Genomic DNA, 20,155 nt, shown 5'->3' on the forward strand with positions numbered 1-20,155 from the left:
CCTATCTCCTATGAACAACTCTCCATCATGCTGTAGAGTGAAGAACAAGCTATGATGGAAGTTTCAAATTCTATTCCACATTCCCTTACAATGTATGCTTCTAACTCAAAGCCAAATGGTAATGGAAGCAATTCACAATCTAATATGTATCTGAATCAAAGATCTGCAAGAGGAAGAGGAAGAAACAATTATAATAGAGGTAGAGGTGGTGGTAGGTCAAACAACTACTCGCCTCACTCTCAAGGCAATAGTGGTGGTAATTCAGGCTTCTACAACAATGCTAATTTTTCACCACAACATCATTCACAAAATCATACTAATAAGCCTGAGAACACTCGTCCACAATGCCAAATATGTGGTAAGATGGATCATACGGGCATAGATTGCTACCACAAAATGGATTTTGCTTTTCAAGGCAAGAATCCACCAACCAAGTTGGCTACCATGGCAATAGCATCCAACACTGCAATCATTGGCAACTCAGATCCATGGCTTACTGATTCAGGGGCATCAGACCATATCACTACAAACCTCAACAATCTGACAAGTCAATCTAAGTACAAAGGGTCTGATCAAATAGCTATTGGTAATGGTCAATCTCTTCCTATTAACCATATAGGTAATTCTTCTCTCCATACCAAGTATCATAATTTTCAACTTAGAAATGTGCTCCATGTGCCTAGAATTGCATCTAATCTTCTTTCTGTACACAAACTTTGTCTCCATAATAATTGCTCATGTTATTTTGATGCATAAAAATTCCTTATCCAGGATATTCCTACAAGGAGAATCCTTTACAAGGGCTTAACTAAGAATGGCCTCTATCCAATCTACTTAAAATTTGTCCAAGATCCATCTACTCAGTTCATATCTACTTCTTTACAGCCTCAATCTCATTACAATCATGCTTTCCATGCTCAAAAATCAAATGATATGTTGTTGTGGCATCATAGGCTAGGCCACCCCAGTGATAATGTACTTAACTCTACTTTGTGTTCACTTGTTTCCAATAAATTTGCTAGTCCAGATATTGTACTCAATAAAAACTCAGTTGTTACACACTATAGACATTGTCTTAGTGGTAAAATGTATCAATTACCTTTCAAGGATTCTATTTTTAAGTCATCTAGACCTCTTGAACTTGTTTACAGTTATGTATGAGGCCCTGCTCCTGTTGTTTCTATTAATGATTAAAAATACTATTTGGTGTTTGTTGATGACTTTACTAAATTCACTTGGCTTTACTTGCTCAAATTCAAATCTGATGTCTTTGATATTTTTAAGTATTTCAAAGCCACAGTAGAAAATATGCTTGATCATAAAATCAAGATTTTGAGAACAGATTGTGATGGAGAGTTTACCTCCAATGCTTTCAATGAATTCTACTCAACACAAGGTATCATTCATCAACTTTCCTCTCCACACACACCACAACAAAATGGTATGGCAGAAAGAAAACACAAACACCTTGTAGAGTGTTCACTTACTATGCTTTCACATTCTCATCTTCCCATTTCTTATTGGTCTTATGCTATATCTACAACTACACACATTATCAATAAACTTCCTTCTCCTATCCTAAACAATCTGCCACCTTAGGAAGTGTTATACAAGACTAAACCTAATATCAAACACCTTAGGATATTTGGATGCACATGTTCTCCCTTGCTTCGACCTTACAACTCTCACAAACTTCAACCACACACTAAACCATGTTTATTTCTTGGTTATCCAACATACTCCAAGGGGTATATCTGTCTTGACCCTACCACTCACAGAATATACATCACTAGACATGTCTTGTTCAATGAATTTAAGTTTTTGTTTCATGAGAACTCCCCTTTCTCTTTGGTTCGTTCTCTTCCTCACTTTGGCATTCATCTCATACCTGTCAGTCCTCACCCACATCTCATCCTACATAGCCATCTTCAATCACATCTACTTAGTCTTGTACTCAACCTACTCCTGATTCTACATTACTCCTTCCTCAAATACATCAGTCTCAGGTTCCACTTCCTACACCTACTCCTACACTTATCTCTTCTGTAGACCCTCCATCTCAACCTTATGCTTCCCCTTCTACATCTGAGTCTACACCTACCAATACATCTGATCCTACACCTACATCTTTACCTTTAGTTCCAACAACACTTATCTTATGATCACTAGATCTAAAAATGGTATTTCTAAAACTAAGGCATTCACTGTTGTTCAAGCTTTTACTGCTAAGATTGACCATTCAGAATTGGAGCCTCCAAGCTTCAAAATTGCAGTGCAACATCCTCAGTGGAGCAAAACAATGGATGAAGAGTTTAAGGCTCTTCAAAGACAGGGTACTTGGGTGCTTGTTCCTTCATCCCAGTTAGAATGTTGTGGGATGCAAGTGGGTTTAAAAACTGAAACGCAATAATGATGGCTCCATCAGTCATTACAAAGCCAGACTTGTGGCAAAGGGCTTCCATCAACAATTTGGTGTGGACTTTGATGAAACATTTAGCCCTGTCATTAAGCCAACCACTGTGAGGATCATTTTATCTCTTACTGTGCAATTCAATTAGCCCTTGAAACAGCTTGATGTACGAAATGCCTTATTGCATGGTTATCTCAAGAAGGATGTTTACGTGGTCCAGCCCTCTGGTTATGTTGATCCCAAATTCCCAAACCATGTCTATAAACTTCAAAAATCTCTCTATGGTCTGAAACAGGCCTTACATGCCTGGTTTGAGATATTTTCTTCTTACGATGACTCATCTCTGTTTATTCTTCGATATAACAAGATCCTAGTGTACCTGCTGGTTTATGTTGATGATATCATCCTTACTGGTAATTCTCCAGTTTTTCTTCAATCTTTTATTGCGCAATTAAGCCAAATTTTTGAGTTGAAGGACTTGGGTGATTTGCATTTCTTCCTTGGTCTTCACATCCATCGTTCGCCTAAGGGGCTTTCCATCAATCAGGGTAAATACATCACCGATCTTCTCACTAAGCATAATATGCTAAATTCCAAGCCTGCCAAAACACCTTGTGTTCCCCATGTTCGTCTTGTTCCAGATGAAGGCTATGTTCTTCCTGATCCTCGTGTTTATCATAGTCTTGTTGGCTCACTACACTATCTCACTTTCACCAGGCTAAATTTAAGCTTTGTCATTCATCAAGTTTGTCAATTTATGTCCTTTCCTACAGATATTCATCTTGTGGCTACGAAGTGTATTCTGCGTTACTTAGTTGGTACACAACACGTTGGTGTTCTTCTTCAACCTGGTCCTTTTTCTCTGTTAGCCTTCTCGAATTCGGATTCGGCTGGTGATCCTCATGATCGCCGTTCCACTACTAGCTTCATTGTGTATCTGGGTTATAACCTTATCACTTGGAGTGCTAAGAAACAAATCACAGCCTCCAAATCTTCCACTGAGTCTGAGTACCGTGCTCTGGCTTCCACTACTACTGAACTTTGTTGGATTCGTCAGGTTCTTCATGATTTGGACATCTATCTTGCAATTCCGCCTAAAATTTGGTGTGATAACGTCTTTGCCTTGGCTATTGCCTCCAACACTATTTTTCACGCTCGCACAAAACACATAGAAGTTGACTATCACTTTATTCAAGAATGGGTTCTTCGTAGGGATCTTCGGATTAAATACATCTCTATGGATGATCAACTCACTGACATTTTTACTAAGAGTTTCCCCACGTATTGCTTCCAGATTCTATATTCCAAAATCTTGTTCACTATGGTGCCCAAGGTTTTGAGGGGGGATGAAGATAAGATTAAAGAATAGCCTAATTTTTTAAATAAAACTGTTGACACCCTATTTTGCAACCCGTATTTAACCTCACATGGAGGGTAAAAAGGTAATTTCACATTAGAAATATGCATCTTGATTCTGGTCATTAGATCCTTAATCTCATTTTACCAAAATGATCTTGATGTTGTAACAATCAAATTGACTGGTCATGAGCCCTAATCGGACCATTAGATTGAAAGTTATCATCAAATCAAGTTTTAATGGCTGAGATGCACTATCACAAATTGAGTCCGACTATATGTGATTATGAACAATTGATTTCAATTGGTTGTAAGTATAATCAGTTTGAGATCGATGATGTGTCATAATTTGATTGGTTAGGACTACATTTTATGGTAGGGTTACACACACCTAATTAACTAGATAGTTAAACATTAATTATTCAATGAGTAATTTGTGCAATTATCTTTTAATTAGAGTAAATTTGGAACCAATTAAGTCTGAAATGGGAGTGATTGGTGCCATTTAATGTTAATTGGGAGCTAATTTGGGACCTATTAATGTTAATTGTGCTGAAACCATTTTCTAACAAATGACCTCTGCTCACCTTTTCATTGATATCTCTCAGCATATTTTTAATCTGTGAATGAGGTTAATTTTCCCAGAAACTAAACATTCGAGACTTTAATTTGAGTACAAGAATGAGACAATTCCGATCAGAATTGAGGCAGATATGATTTTTCAAAGTTGGCTCTACAGGCTGTTACAGCAGCTACGGGAAAACCGAGCTTTGCTTGCTCTTCACTCTCAACAATCTCCACATTTAATGCACCAGATTTCCCCAAAGGCTAAAATGAAGTCTAGGTTCATGATCCTTTGTCAACCCTCATTAAATGGCCTTCCATTCATATTTCCTCCACCACTACTATATAAACCCCCCCTCTCCTTCATTCCAAAGCACACAAAAAATCTCCCTCTCTTCTCTTCTCTTGAGTTCTAGTGAAGTTGAGTAGTCTTGTCATATCTTGGTCTTCCTGAGACTCAAGATATTGAGTGGGACTCACTCTCCCTCTCCTACCTCTTCTTTTCCTCCACCCTTAGGACCTTTATCAAGAATCCGCTCCTCCATCATATGGATCTTGCATGAAGGTATAATCCCCTTCCCTAACTGTTTGCTTATATTACCATGATGAGAATTTAAGATTAAAGCATGATAATTCTCTTGAATATGTTTGAATGTTCTTAATTGTTCTTATGTGTTCTTCACATGTTCTTAGTTGTTCATCACATGTTCATGCATATCACTAGATTTAATCTTAAATCCACATCAAAAATATGAAAAACATGTTTGTTTAGTAATTTTTTCAAATCCTTGAATCTAGGTTATCACTATCCACACACATTCACTAGAGTTTATTTTTCAATCCAAATGTCATGCTTAATAAATTGAATTAGAGTTTATCAAATGCACACACATTAAATTCAACATACAAATTGATTGACATATTGGATTATGTGATATGAATGTTGGCCACCATAGTCTAGAAGACCGGTTTCACCGGGCAAGGCGGGTGCCTAACACCTTCCCACCTTGTAACATAGCCTCCGAGCTTAGATCAAGGGTTAGTAGATCAAATGCTTATCCATGTAATTTTTTATTTTTAGATTGTAACTAGGAAACAAAGCCATGTACTTTATTTTAGATTGTATCTAGGACCAAAGCCATGTAATTTTCTTATGATCAATGTAAATTCAATTTCAAATTAATAAAATGTGGAATTTTTCATTCATGGTTTTCTTATTTTTCCAATAATTAAATAAGTGGCAACTCCATTGTAAAACCCTTAATCTAAAGGGGAAAATATAACTAGTCGAACCTCCATTTTGAGAGGCAATAACACGACTCCACCCATTCACATGAGTTTGGCCCAACATCCTATAAAAATGGGCCAAGGGCGCGGTCTCTCACAAAAACCCAAACGGCATCGTTTCTCATTAAAATAAACGTTGTCATTTTCATTAGGAAAACTAATTGTAATTTTATCAAGATGGTGTCGTTTACAACTCTGCCATCTAAACCTATCTTCTTCTTCTAAATATCAGAATTATGTTGATGGTGATAAGATCATTCTGGAAGCTAGAGTTTGTTAGTTGACGACATGTTAATCACATGTGTAATTAGAGAATAACAGTCCCCAATCTTTACGGATCTATAGTTAGATAGTTAGATCTATGAAGTTGTATATATATGTATGTAATGATGAACATCAGTGCTAATTAGAGTTGCTAATCATTTTCTCATTCTCTCTCAAATCTCTCCCTTTTTCTCTCTCAAACTTTCCTTTCCGCCATTGTTGAAACTCTGATTTTACAAGCAATCTTTCAATAACGAGCTCATTTGCAGCTTGTCCTTCAAGCTGATTTGCCAATTTAGTTTTAGTTTTGGTTTTTTTTTTTTTCTACCTTTTATTTCCCCTCTTGTTTATGTTTTTTTTTTTTTTTTTTTCCTTTTTTCGGTGTGCCTTTTTTGAGTTCTTTGTCTAATGGGGGGGGGGTACTTTGTTTGTGTCTGTTATTTGCAATACCATTATTTTATGTTATTTCATATGTTCCCTTTTTAAGTCATGATTTCAATTTTGAGGGATAAAAAGTAAAAAAATTTAAGAACCAGTAAGGGCACAACTAAAACCAATTTCATAACTATTATAGTGGCAGTATATGATTGATATGCAATAAAAATTATGTTAATAGTGTTCTTATATATCTCAAAAAATAGTGATTCCATGTGAAAAATATAGTACAAATTACAATATACCACCTCAACAAGTTGTAAAAAAAAAAAAAAAAAAAAAAGTCTATAGAATTGTTGTTTAAGAGTATCTTAAAATTTTGTACCTCAATGGCATTACCTACTTCTCTCCATACGTAGAACTTTGAATTTGAGTCCCCTTTTACCACTTGTTATTGTTGACTTTGTAGCATTGTTGTATAAGAATATTAGCAATGGACTAACCATCCAATTAGTCTAGCCAAAATTTTGCTAACAAACTAATTGGATAGCTTGTAATTAGCATAAAAAATTTCTAGCTACATTGTATAACCAAATCTAATTAACACACTTAAGAAAATGAGTTTTTTTTTTTTTTCAATCTCTCTCTCTCTCTCTCTCTCTCTCTCTCTCTCTCTCTCTCTCTCTCTCTCTCTCTCTCTCTCTCTCTCTCTCTCTCTCTCTCTCTCAGAGAGTTTAGCCATGGCCAAGTCAAAACAACTTGGGCGATTTGGGGCTTTGGTGATTCCTCCGTTGTGTTGTTAGGGTATTGGTTAAGTGAAGTGTGGTTTTCAATAGAGGTGATTTATAGTTGCTAGTGATTTTTTCATAATATATGGTGAGAAAATGGTTTTGAGTTTGTGGGTTTTTGTGGGTGGTAGCTCTAGGTGGCAATGGTGGCTTTGGTTTTCAAGGGTTGCATGGGTATTCACTATGAGTGGCAATAATGATTAGAGGAGAAGAGAGGGAGAAGTCAGAGAAGAATAAGAGAAAAATAATAAGAAGAATATTTAATTCAAAATAATAATAGAAAAAATTAGAGAGTCCAATGCAATCTTATGTGAAAAATTAGCTATATGTGTATATATAGACACACACACTTTAGAGTTAAATTTGACTAAATTTTTGCCTATTGCAATGTAAATGTTGTAACGTGTTTAATAATTGCTGAGTTTGTAGTGTATTATTTATGTATTCTTTAAAATAAAAATTCAATTTACTTCACCCTCCTTTAAAAGTTACCATGATTTATAAGTGAAATTTGTGGTGTGCCTTTGTATTAGAACTTTATTCCTTCTCCCTTGTGTATATGCGCACACACTAACTTTGACAAAAAAAAAAAAAGCCATTTTGGATTCAAAAAATAACCAACATCTAGGTTTAGTCTGGCTTAAATTGAGTTTGATTCTATTATACATTATATATGCACTATGCAGTTATGCTACACTAGAAAATTTGATTGCAATTTGCATACGTATTTGATATGGGTTAGAAATGAGCCAGCCAAGATCGTGATTATGGGTACAAATTGATTACAATTGGGTCATGCCCAATCTTAAAAGTTAAAACCCATGGGTCAGGAAATTTCCTGAATAAAATCATTACAATTATTGAAAAATGATGCAACTATACGTGGGTGGGTATTAATTAACTCAATTGGTAAAAACTTTTGTAGATGAACAAAAAATTTGGGGTTGAATTCCATCTATCAGAAGGGAGTCGTAACTTGCAAGTTCAGTGAACCTCTAAAGGACAAACAATAACAACAAAGAGTATGGTAATGGTGGTGGCTGTAACAGTATAATTAGCCTTTTTTTTAATCATTCCAGCAAAACTAAGTTTTTTCAGTTCAATCATCTCTACCTCTTAATTATGTGGTTAAAATAATCTAATAAGAGTGTGCATCTTTTTGGGTAAAGAAGAAATAATTCTTATTGAAACAACCATTGTAATTGCTCCTACCTCTTTCTTTTCTCTTCTCTTTTTTCCCCCCTAAATGTAAATAAAAAGTTTCAACCTCTAAAATTGAATCTCACATAAGGAAGTTAATGCCACTATTGGCTAGCTCCTATGTTTTAGAACCGGCAAACGGATCAGATTGACTCTTGTTTGGGTTTGTGTCAAATATGGATTTGGATTAAAAAAAAAAATGAGTCATCCTAAGCATGTTGTGGGTAGATCGAGTTAATTAGGTTATGAGTTGACCTACACTTTTTCACATGCAAAAAAAAGAAATAATAATAATGATGATGATGATAATATTGTCTTTGTCTTCCTCTTGATGCAAATAAAAGAACAAAAAAATAAAATACTTAAAAATAAAATTTAAATAGTTCATAAATTTTTAAATTTACACAATCAAATGTTCACTAATGATATCATCCTCATCAAAAAAGAATGGGAAAAAAAATACTAAATGTCATGGATCATGTCAAGTTATCAAACTCATCAAGTGCACATGTTCATGTTGCATGTAAAATAATAATAAAGTTAAATAACCTAAAAAGATAAATAATTTTTTTAAATTAAAAAAAAAAGCTTTAAGAATAAAACATAATTTCTTAGGTTAAGAAAGATAAATAAATATTTAATATCGATTGCACTCAATCTATTCAACATCAATAGTAGATATAGCACTAAAAATATTCATACTTGAGAATTGCACCTCAAGTTAGCAAGTAATTTCTTCAGTATATTCACCTACAATTTTGCAAGCCAAAGATGAATTAAAAATTTTGCATTATAGGTGAAAGCAAGCCAAAGATGAATTAAAAATTTAGGGTTCAAATCCTTCCTCTCTCAACTATCAAATTATCTCCACGTGCACACACATACACAAGTTAAATATATATCATTTGAAAATGGGTCAGGTCGGGTCATTTCCTTCAAGTTTGGGTCAAGTTAATGGATCCAAGTCCAATTTTGCCTGGTCTAGTTTGCAGTGCACCCTTATTTTGGAGCAGTTTCTTTAAATACATCATATATTTATATGCTATCAAAAAAAAGCTTAGCCCAATAATAAAAAAATTGAAGCCCATATAGTACAAAGGTCAAGGCCTTACTGAGCCCAAAAAGCATACATAACATAACATCGCAGCCCAAGATGGCCAATGGAAATTCAGACTCGTGATTCTTTTACAAAAAGTGAAGCTAAACAAAATCTTCCCCAACCCAAGTAGATATACCAGACACGGTGAGAATTTATGTTGGCGCTATTCCTAGAGTAGATATAGCTTATCTTCCAACACTATCATTTCAAAGGTCCAGACGTGGTACACGCACAGAAAAGAGAATGAGAGGCATAACACTCTCAGAGAGTGTTTTGGGGGTAAATTCACTGCCTTCATGTGCTAGACCTCGCAAACCATTCACCTGTTGTTACTTGTTTTCTTTCAGTTCATGCTCCAAGAAGCAGAATTCCAAGCTTTCTAGTCCAAACCCAAGTCTCATTGTCTCCAGGTAACTATGATTTGTGAAGTTTCATGTTAATATCTTGCATCGTTTAGTTCAAGCAAGAACCTTTAAAACATTGTACTGTGAACTTTTTAAGCAATTAGCAATGAATATACATTCTTCAAGACAGTGAAGGACATAATATTCAATAACAAAAATGGGAATTAAAGCATTTTAGCTGATGAAAGAAATACTTTCTCTTTCAGGTATTCAACCCAATGTTCTGCGAAACCTGGATACTTTTTACAAAGAACCACCAGAAGTTCAGATGGCCTGGTAATATTTCTTTATTCCCATTTGCCTTTTTCTTTTCTAATTCACTATAGGTTGCCTTACAGAAAGTTTTGAGAGATTCTTTTTTCATTTTGTTCTTGGAACAATACAATAAAAGTTGTACTGCACAAAGCTCTAGCTTTTGCGGGTCTAGGAGAGGAGATAGGTAGACAGCATTAAGGCTAATTGTTTTTGGCTAGGATGCACGGACCCTTCATTTGGGGTGCCGTATTCGTGTCGAATTTTTCAAAAATTGCTTGTGTTGGTCGGTTCGTACCACCCATACTCATGTCCGTGTTTGTGCATCCTAGGTTTTTGGAGAGACCAATTCCTGGTCTTGGAACAAGTCAATGTAACCAAAAAAACCATCATTAAATTGATAAATACCAAGGTTGTTTTTCCTAAATTGCTTGAACAGGCTTGCTCAATCTAGAAAATTTTCACCAAGCACAAACTGGGAATTGAACTTACCAATATGTGGGACTGTTTATGGGAAATTCAAGTCTAGAATTCAACCCGATTTTGTATTCTCATGTTCATTTTTCTAATGCTGAACTGCACATTCTTAACTTTGTGATGTTTCTCTTATTTATTTCCCTAGAAAAATTTTATTTAAAGTGTTAAACTCTGTTAAAATTTTGTTATCTTGACATTCTAAAATTGGAGGTTTGACCCTTCGTTTTAAATGTTTACTACCATACACCGATAAACATCACTGTTGCAATTTTGTAGCCTTTTTTTTCTAATTTTCACAATTTGATGATAATTGTCCGCATTGGTTTCTTGTTATGTATGTTAGTTGGGAATTTTAAAATTTGATACAGGATTTAAGGTGTCTTGACTACAAGACCTGCAGAGTGAATACAGAATCAATGCCTGTGATGGATGATTGCTGCGCTTCATACAAATCACTTGTAAAGAATAATTCAAGAAGGGAATGTTTCATAGCTACTGATATCCCTGCTTCTGATCATTCATTTGGTGGTATTATGAAGTTTTTGCTGATGTTTGGGTTTCTTACACTTCAAGGCTCACAACCAGCAGTTGCTGCTTCAGATATTGCTAGTGGGTTGCAGTCAATACCTTTTTTGGGGGACCTTGGTGATATTAGCACAGGTTTTGCTTCAGTTAGGAAAATCTCCCTGTAACTTATGCAAACTGGTTTTTCTTTTTGTAATGAAGGATAAATTGTAATTCATGCATTTTCTTAATTTGGAGATCATGATGGAACTTGAAGATTCTATATTAAACATTTAGAACTCATGTCTGTGTTGCTGGCTTGCTGCACCTAAAATGTTTAGGTCTTTTTGTAATTGTTATGATGAAATTTCCTGAATATTCAATAGAAACAAAATTAAATTAATCATATGGGAATGGTGCACTTTGCAGGCATTCTTGCTCATCTTTTTCTCAGAACTAGGGGACAAGACCTTCTTTATCGCGGTAAGAGTGAATGAATTTTAGTTCGACAGTTTTTAAACCCAACCATCAAGCTCTTTGAAATGCTAATATGGCCAGGATTAACATATGAATATTAAGCATTCCATGTACATTGTTTGTAGTTTGCTTTCCCATGCGCTTCTATTTTACTTCTTCAAAGCATATTAGGAACAGTTGATCAACTGAGATACTGACTTACTATAATTTTTCTTTTCTTTTTTTAGTTGACCAATTGATTAGCTGTTCATTATATGTCATATTTTGCTGTACTTGTTTTTTATCTCAATTTACTTGGAAGTAACCAACAGATAATAAAGGTTTACAAAAGTTGCATAAATGTTCAAGAATTTATACTTTCCTTTGTCATTAATGTGCATATTCTCTAGTGTGATAATATAGAATGTCATGGCCCCTCCTAATTTGAACATTTAACGTTTTGTGCAGGCACTTCTAGCAGCTAGGAACTCTGCTGCTGTTGTTTTTATTGGGACTTATGGGGCACTTGCGTATGTTATTCTGTTTATTCATGGTGATTTAGATGTCCTTTGCATTGTTAATTCTTCATTTTAGTGAAATTTTTCGTAAGTATGCATTATCCACACTTCATTACTTCTTAAGTTCCCCAGAATGTTAAGACAAATGGACAATCCATGTTAGTAAATATGGTTCAGCAACATCTTCTACCTTTGCAAATAGAATGCAGATTTGCAAACAGTCAACTTGTAATATATGTATGAATGTAGTTTTCAACAAGGCTAAGTGATTCTTTTCTAACTTGTACCTATGCATAGCAGTCCTAGCTCATCAAATTAGTAGATACAAGTCAAGTAGTAATACTTTTATACAAAAGTGTTCTTTCTTTATGTGACCGATGGAGCTAAAAGTTTGTATCTTCATAATATCAACACTTCAACAAAAATGGTTTCATTATCAAAGACTAGTAATTATGCAGAACCATAGAGCCTTTGTAGGGTCTGAACAATCCATGACGGATCTTAAGATGCTTTTACTGCACTCCTTATTAGAATGGATGACTTCTTTATCATGCCATTCAAATTCTAACTTGCTTGAGTATGTTGATGATTGTGACTTCTTTTGATTTGACCATGCATATACTTCTTGTGTGCAGTGTGGTGTTCATATTTTTAATAAAGCTTGGTTATTTATCCAAAAAAAAATCTTTTGAATCATAGAGGTGTCTGTTTATCTTGGGCAGGGCAATGACCATCATATCTGTTTTTCTTGGACGGACATTTCACTATGTCGATGAAATCCTACCATTCAGGTACTTTCCTTGAAATTTGCATTCAATTCTAGAACATAGATATAAAATTGTTAAAATTATGGTTAAATGATCAGATTCATCATTTCCTAACAGTTTAAGCTTTTAGGACAATCAGTAATTTATCATTTTTTTTATATATAGGGAAGGTGGTAGTTGATATTCTACAAATAACATGCTATTGTATGAGGCATACGTGAAAATATGTCACAGCTATTGTTTAATTTGCTTCACAAGAGACACGTACTATATCAGATACAAGCAATCACATTATTTCAACCATTTATCCTGCAAAACTTTTATAAACTAGAGTTATCTCTTTTAATAATTGGGAATATATAGACATCCATGATGGTTATGCTTGGTAGAACTTGATTTGTGGCTGGATTGCCTTACCAATAGGATCCGTAGCACAATGTTGTTCTTTATTTTGGGGTGGTCTGCCTGTATGTCTTTCTGTGCTGGTTAATTTTGGGAAACTATTCTTGAGGTCTTGGAGAATCTAGAATTCCTAATCAATAAATATAATCTGGATCTTCTAATATGACTTTTAGTTGAAAAGGATATCTTTAACTTGGTAAGTGTATCTCTAATGTAGCCTGTTAATCACAGGTTTGGCGAAACCGATTTGCCTGTGGATGACATTGCTGCAGTTTTCCTTTTGGTACATTTCCTTTTTTTCGTCTTCTCTTAATATTTAGCTGGAAAAAAATAGTAATACCATGTATTCATACTTCATAGACAAGCATTGTTTGTAAGATGGGAAGTGAAACAACTATCAACACTAGAAACTCTATTCCTAAATGAAGAAAGCCGTGCCAGTGTGTTAATTGTGATTGATATAGGTGTATTTTGGTGTTTCAACCTTGCTTGATGCCACCTCAAGTGATAGTCCAAAAGCAGAAGATGAACAAAAGGAGGTAAGCTTTTTTTATTTTCTTTTCAAGTTTTTACAATGCTTTGTGACATTTATGTCATGGTAAAAGTTAACCTGACTAAATGTCATTTTTTTGCATTTGAACCAGGCAGAATTAGCAGTTTCAAAATTTTCAGGAAATGGTGCTGGGATATTGTCTGTTGCTAACACTGTTATTAGCACTTTCTTCTTAGTTTTTGTTGCTGAATGGGGTGACAAGTCATTTTTCTCCACAATAGGTGAGCCCCAAAGCCAAAAACCTGTAGTTATCATGTTGTGCACAAATAATATACATTTGTGAAGGAATTATTATGTTGTATGAGAGCACCTCACTCACTGTGCATGCCAAAATCTCAGAGACAATGCCCTAATAGATGACCAGAGTTAGGATATGCAAATTAAAGATGATCTTGATTGGATAAAAACCATAAAGGTGGCATTTTTTGCAGCCATATGACACATTATTTTTGTGCCCAATTTTAGATACATTTAAAAGAAATTTCACCATTTAGATTGTAAGTGTTACAAAACTAAAATGAACTCTGCCCTAAATAAAGATCAGATTACCAAAGAAAGATGGAAAATGTTAATTGTCATATCCTGAAATTTGAAGAATGAATCTTATACAAAATGATGATGGACATTGCTTGTCATGCCCTAAAATTTGAAGAGTAAATCATTTTTATAATATGTGATGGATGTATTCAGAATACTATGAAAAGCAAAGTACACTCTTTGAAATGTGATATAGTAGTAAAGTACAATTTTAATAATATTTGTATTCTTTCTGTTTAGCTTTCTGTTCATTTTTTCTATTCTTTTTATGGTTTGTCTAACATTCCATTCTGATTACTTGAAAATGCAAATTTTGGATCTGGATTATTTTAATTCGTTTTATAGCTAGTTAATTTATGCTGGGCCAATGGCACATGAGATTAGTATTCCACTTTTTGTCATGACATAATTTTATCTCATAGTATCTACTGATACAAATTTTCTGTTCATATGCAGCACTAGCTGCAGCATCTTCACCCCTTGGAGTCATTGCAGGAGCACTAGCTGGTCACGGTGTTGCAACCTTGGTAACTTTTAGCTATGAAAAGAATACAAACCTTTCTAAAAAATATAATAGTGATTTAGAACTCAACAGTACTGCAAGTTAATTTAAAATTAAAAGCCATTTTGGATTTTGAGAGGTGCTTTTAAATAGCAGTTAGCTCTAACTTTAAAATGTCAATGGAATTTCAAATTTTTTTCTATTTGAAAACTCTCTTAGTACTAAGAATCTTTTGACAGAAACCACTGAGCAGGGGCTGCAAATGCTAGATTTTGCATATCAGCTTTCTTGAATTAATAGACAATTTAAACTATATCCAATTTCTGTCCTTTTCTGAAATAAGTTTAAATTTTTTGCCCTTTTGCTTATTCACATGTTCATATGTCAATTTGTAGGTCTAATTTATTTGACAAATTCTTTGGCACGCAGCTTGCTGTTTTGGGAGGTTCTATACTAGGGACATTGTTGTCAGAGAAGGTAAGTTCAAGCTTTCAACCTTTGTTCATTAGCTCTTACATGTCCTCTGTGATATTGTTTCTGCAAAGCATAGCCATCAAATTTTATTCCATGAGACTTTCCCCGTTGGAGCTTGGAACTATTAATATGCATGAGTAAGGGCATCATTAAGAAATCCTAATAAGTCTCGAATAAATACGCATTATTGTAAGCAGAATTTATTCTGTTGGAACATATAAACGCCATTGTACAGAATTTTGGCAGTTGATCACTTCTTTATTAGAAGACCAGTCAAATGAGTTCTTGTATATGACCAACTACTAGTATGAGGAATCCAGCCAGTGGATTTCTTCTTTTGTAGACAGACATGTAGTCCAACAATGTAACTATCTAATTTATATAGCAGCTACAGATGAGTCAGCATCATCATAGCGTATATGTTCATTAAACAGGTCCATCTGGTGGACCCAACACGTTCATGCACACAGTGAGAAAAGTTCTCTTCCAAGAGAATTTCTCAGTTTCAACTACTAACATGCATTACCCATCTTCTACCCTTCTGACCCCACTGCTTAATGGAGGAAGCATAATACGTCTTTCAGAAATTACTTGCACACTAAGAAAATTCTTTTCTTTGTATGCAATAAGGAAACTATCACGGACTTTTGTTCCTTGTGCAGGCCATTGCCTACATTGGAGGTGTTCTTTTTCTCGTCTTCGCTGCAGTAACATTGATTGAGATAGTGAGTTAGAAATTAATATATATATATATATATATATAGAATTTGTACATTTCTATAAACTTGTGTAGAAAGGCAATTCCTTTCATTTCCACTCATGCAAGAACTATTTTTAGCGTTTTCATTATTGTACTTAATTGGAGATAATGATTCTATTAGTGACCATCTTCATGGATTAGTTGTAAACCAAGTTGAATCCAGCTAAAAGGTTAACACAGCTTGCATTGTTGAAGAAAAATTCATTGTATTTTGGAATTATTGTCTTCTGCTTTCATAAAATGGAGTTCTAGGTTTTTCATTGGCTTTAAGTTAGAAAGCAGCAACAACAAATTAGACAATTCATTGAGAGTTAGGGTATATTTGGGATTCATTTATTTTGCTGAAATGGAAAACTTTTTGCTAAAAGTACTATAAATAAAGGTAAAAGTTAGCTGAAATAGTACAATGGGATCCATGAATAATACCAAAAAGTGCAGGCACATGAATAGTAGCAAAAATAAGCTAAATAGTAAAATAAGTTGGCAAAAAATAAGCTATCCAAACACAGCCTTACCCTTGGCTTTTTTCATATAGAAAGTCTCCCTCTCTTTTTCAAGGTCTTACTATTAAAAAAAAATTGATTCTCCCATTTTTGTGTGGTGGAGCTAGAAAAAAAGTGAAAAATAGAAGATAGACAATGTGTACACGTAAGGAAGGAGGAGATAAAAGAGGTGGCAAATTTAGGCGGACGTGGAAGACCCTCACCCATCCCTAAAACCTTTTAGGAAGAATCAAAAAGGATGATTGTGGAAGCAGGTAAATCCCACTCTACCCCTCTCCCAACTTTTTCTATTGGCCCCCCCTTCCTTTCCACTTCGGCTTCCTTCATTGCTTACCTGTCCAATGTTCCACTTTGTTCCTTTCAAATTTCAACCCAATATACAATTAGTCATTATTTAGAGACTCTCAAATAACTAGATTGCATTAAATTATTTTATCATGATGTTAAACTATGATACCAATGGTATTCAATGATGCCAAATGAATATGAAAGTGCCTACCACCTTAATGCCTAAATTTGTTGCCATTTGCCTTGTCTACTTTCTATCTCTTTGTTTTTAACTAAAATGTTTATTTTATAGGATTTATATTATTTTATTGATTGTTGCTTCTACTCATATATCAATTATCATCTCTATAATGCTTGGTCTAAAAGAGGAAAAATGTTATCCACGAAGCTAATTTAGTTTACTACCCATCATATCAACTTTAGCTCTTTTTTCAATGAACCATTCAATGAATGTTTGTTCATTCACTCTATTACTCTTATTTTCTTATGTAACATCTATTTTGATTACGTTTGGATTAATCTATTATTTTATTTTATGTAAAAAAAAAAAAATTTGTAAAAAATCAGCTATACTTAGGAGTAAAAAAAAATACGAGATTCTAAAGAAAAGCCGCCCAATAAAATAACACTATATCTAGTTGGAGTGATAAAAATAGAAAGAAAATTATGGAAAGGGGAGAAGATTTTGATAGGACTATCTTAGGTCCAGTGCTCTTATACATTGAACCTGTTGAGATTTGAACATGTGTTAAATAATTGTTATGTGTCCTAAATTTAACAAGTCCAACACATAAGAGCACTATATTTGATCGTCGCCTTATTTTATCATAGTACCCTTGCCTAATTTTGATTCCCCATGTTTTAGTTAAGATGAGAAAGGAGAAAAAGAAAAAGAAAATAAGATATATGGAGATTTTTCATAGGGACACATCATTTCAAGTGAAGGATAGAAAGAATATAGAATAGTTGATTTAATTTGACAGTTTTTTTTTTTTTTTTTGGAGAATCAAAATTTGACAGAACCTTGTAAAAAAGAATATGGTACAAAATCATAACTTGTACAATATATACATAATGTCTATCATAGATTTAATATTCTCCTATCTCCCACCGAAGAAAAACAAATTTTCCTTTTATTAAAAAAAAAAAATTTGAGCAAACCAAAAGATCTTGTGGGACCTGTTATCATGTGGTCGAGTTTAGCAATTGTCCTTGAAGTCGACACAGACAACCATGCAAATAGTACCACCAATCATGATGTATAGATTGCGATAGTATTACTGTTTTAGTTTCGTGTTGTTTTTGTTTGGCTCGTGTGCCTCAAACTTTTACACGTGCGCAAAAAAGAACCGAATATCAGTAGGGGCATATTCTACATTGAAACAAAGGTTTATTTATTTATTTATTTATTATTATTATTATTATTATTATATATTTCAGCAGCAAAACCGAAAACAAAAAAAAATAAAAAATTGTTATTTTATACTCCATTATATATTGTGTTTGAAGAGAGCAACATGGGCTGTCCACTAACATTCCAAAAGGGAAAATATTTTAGTGAAAGAGGAAAAAAAGCAAAAAGAAATTAGTTTTAAATGTCGAAAAAACCACATGTATATTGTACAAGCTATGAAATTTAAGGGTGTATTTAGATACTGTTTATTTTATTGAAACTGAAAAATTATTACTGAAAGTAATATAAATAAAAATAAAAGTTAGTTGAAATAGTATAGTGAGGTTCATGAATAATGCCAAAAAGTATAGTAGAGCTTATAAATAATAGTAAAAATAAGTTGAATAGTGAAATAATTTTAATTTTTCATTTCAATCCAAACGCACATTAAATTGTATTATGAATGGGTGCGTCCTAATTCTTAGGTTTAAAGGTGTAAAATCCACAAAGGATAGAGTATTTTTTTTTTTTTTCATTTAAAAGGGCAACAACTACAGCCTACAGGCTAGTCGTGGACTTCTTCTTTTTTTAATACTAATATTGCTATGCAAATTAGAAAGTTTTATTTCTATAAACAAGTGACCAAGAATCATGCTTTAAATAATTCAGGACATAAATTGGACTTTTCCCTTTTTAAACTTTTTTTTTGGTTATGTCTTTTTTTTAACTTACCATTATAATAATTGGACCTCACCTAATAACCTTTTTTTTTAATAGAACCAAATCAACAGTTGAACAACCAAACAATGGATGATGATTAATTTTTATTTAACATGATAGGGTAAAGCAACTTACTACCTTTTAATTTTTGAATAAAATTTCATGTTAATTCAATCTTACAGCATTCATTCGGTCTTTTATAGTTTATCTATTTTTTCTCTTTAAAAACTTTTTTTTTCTACTTTATTTAATGCTTTTACAAACATCTTACATCTCATTCTTATTTTACAATATTTTGTTATTAAAATATTCTAATAAAATTTTTTTTTCCCCCTTCCCCAAGTTCAACCCCAAATAGGTCCAGATTAGATCAAATTGAATTTGATTTTCTTTTTACCCTTTCCCACGATGCTAAAAACCAAAATCAAGTAACACAAACAAATAATTAAGATAATCATATACCATGTTTTTTGGTTCAAGAAATCTCTACTTGACGGGATCAAGTAATCTGAAATGGATTGAAATTATCAAGTGCAATACCTAGGTCCTAGGTATTGCACTTGATGCAATTGCAATGAATGGTTGAGATTGAGAGTTGGAAAATGCTACTTTCAATCTCAACCATTAAGTAAAAAATATTAAAACGAAGTAAAAAAGTTAAAATTAAAAAGTTAAGAATGTAAAAAAAATTTGTGAAGGAAATGAGATTAATTGCACCGAATCTCAATCCATCTAAAATCCGTGATCATCAGACCTTCAACAAATTTGTGAGAACCATTGCATTAACGCCACCATGACAATGGGGAAATAAGCTGCAATGCCAAGATTGAACACTTGTGCAGTGCCTTTTCCTCAAATTCGTTCTCCACCTTCTAGCTCCATCAAAGGGTTCTCTGGCAGTGGAGGATTTGGTCAAAGATAGGATTTTAGGGGGGAGAAAGGGAGATGAGAGAGAGGGCAGTGAAAGAATGTGATTTTAAGGAGAGAAATAGGTCAAATAATAATAGATGTAGGGAAGATTTTGCAATATTTTAGATTTTAATGGGTGGCAGATGAACAAGTGGGAATGCTCTTGGAACTACAATTTTAAACAACAAAAGAAATAATCATTAAAATTGCAAAAGCTCTATATTTTAGATATGCATAAGCTATCTTCTTCTTCTTCTTTTTTTATTGGTAATCATTTGTATACTTTAATTACAAAAAGTTATTTAATAACACTTGTTATATTAAAAACCTGATGGTTCAACCATGACTCAACCGCTAGAATTGATTGTATTGAAAACTGACCTGCCTCCAATT

General features: G+C 33.6%; 1 protein-coding gene across 4 annotated transcripts; it reads left to right on the top strand.

Annotated features, from left to right (window-relative positions):
* Positions 1 to 9,468: 9,468 nt before the first annotated feature.
* On the top strand, positions 9,469 to 16,166 carry LOC126713405 (protein PAM71, chloroplastic). 4 transcript variants are annotated; one of them, XM_050413156.1, is made up of 12 exons: positions 9,469 to 9,753; positions 9,954 to 10,023; positions 11,050 to 11,136; positions 11,410 to 11,463; positions 11,905 to 11,966; positions 12,677 to 12,745; positions 13,355 to 13,406; positions 13,588 to 13,662; positions 13,768 to 13,897; positions 14,670 to 14,740; positions 15,145 to 15,192; positions 15,852 to 16,166. In XM_050413156.1, the coding sequence occupies exons 1-12, from the start codon at positions 9,587 to 9,589 to the stop codon at positions 15,921 to 15,923; spliced, it is 957 nt and encodes a 318-aa protein (XP_050269113.1). In that variant the 5' UTR covers positions 9,469 to 9,586; the 3' UTR covers positions 15,924 to 16,166. The 4 variants fall into 4 exon arrangements, 3 of the variants coding, with proteins under 3 accessions (XP_050269113.1, XP_050269114.1, XP_050269112.1); XR_007651340.1 differs by having other exon boundaries at positions 9,472 to 9,753; positions 10,845 to 11,147; positions 15,111 to 15,192; positions 15,852 to 15,869; XM_050413155.1 differs by having other exon boundaries at positions 9,473 to 9,753; positions 10,845 to 11,147.
* Positions 16,167 to 20,155: the final 3,989 nt, after the last annotated feature.

Source organism: Quercus robur, chromosome 2 (genome assembly GCF_932294415.1).
Source record: "Quercus robur chromosome 2, dhQueRobu3.1, whole genome shotgun sequence".
Classification (NCBI taxonomy): domain Eukaryota; kingdom Viridiplantae; phylum Streptophyta; class Magnoliopsida; order Fagales; family Fagaceae; genus Quercus; species Quercus robur.

Excerpts from the sequence above, each read along its gene's own strand:
- LOC126713405 (XM_050413155.1), top strand. The coding sequence starts at position 9,587 with ATGAGAGGCATAACACTCTCAGAGAGTGTTTTGGGGGTAAATTCACTG. Across the intron at positions 10,024-10,844 it reads CCAGAAGTTCAGATGGCCTG|GATTTAAGGTGTCTTGACTA; the intron begins GTAATATTTCTT and ends AATTTGATACAG. Across the intron at positions 11,967-12,676 it reads GGGACTTATGGGGCACTTGC|GGCAATGACCATCATATCTG; the intron begins GTATGTTATTCT and ends TATCTTGGGCAG.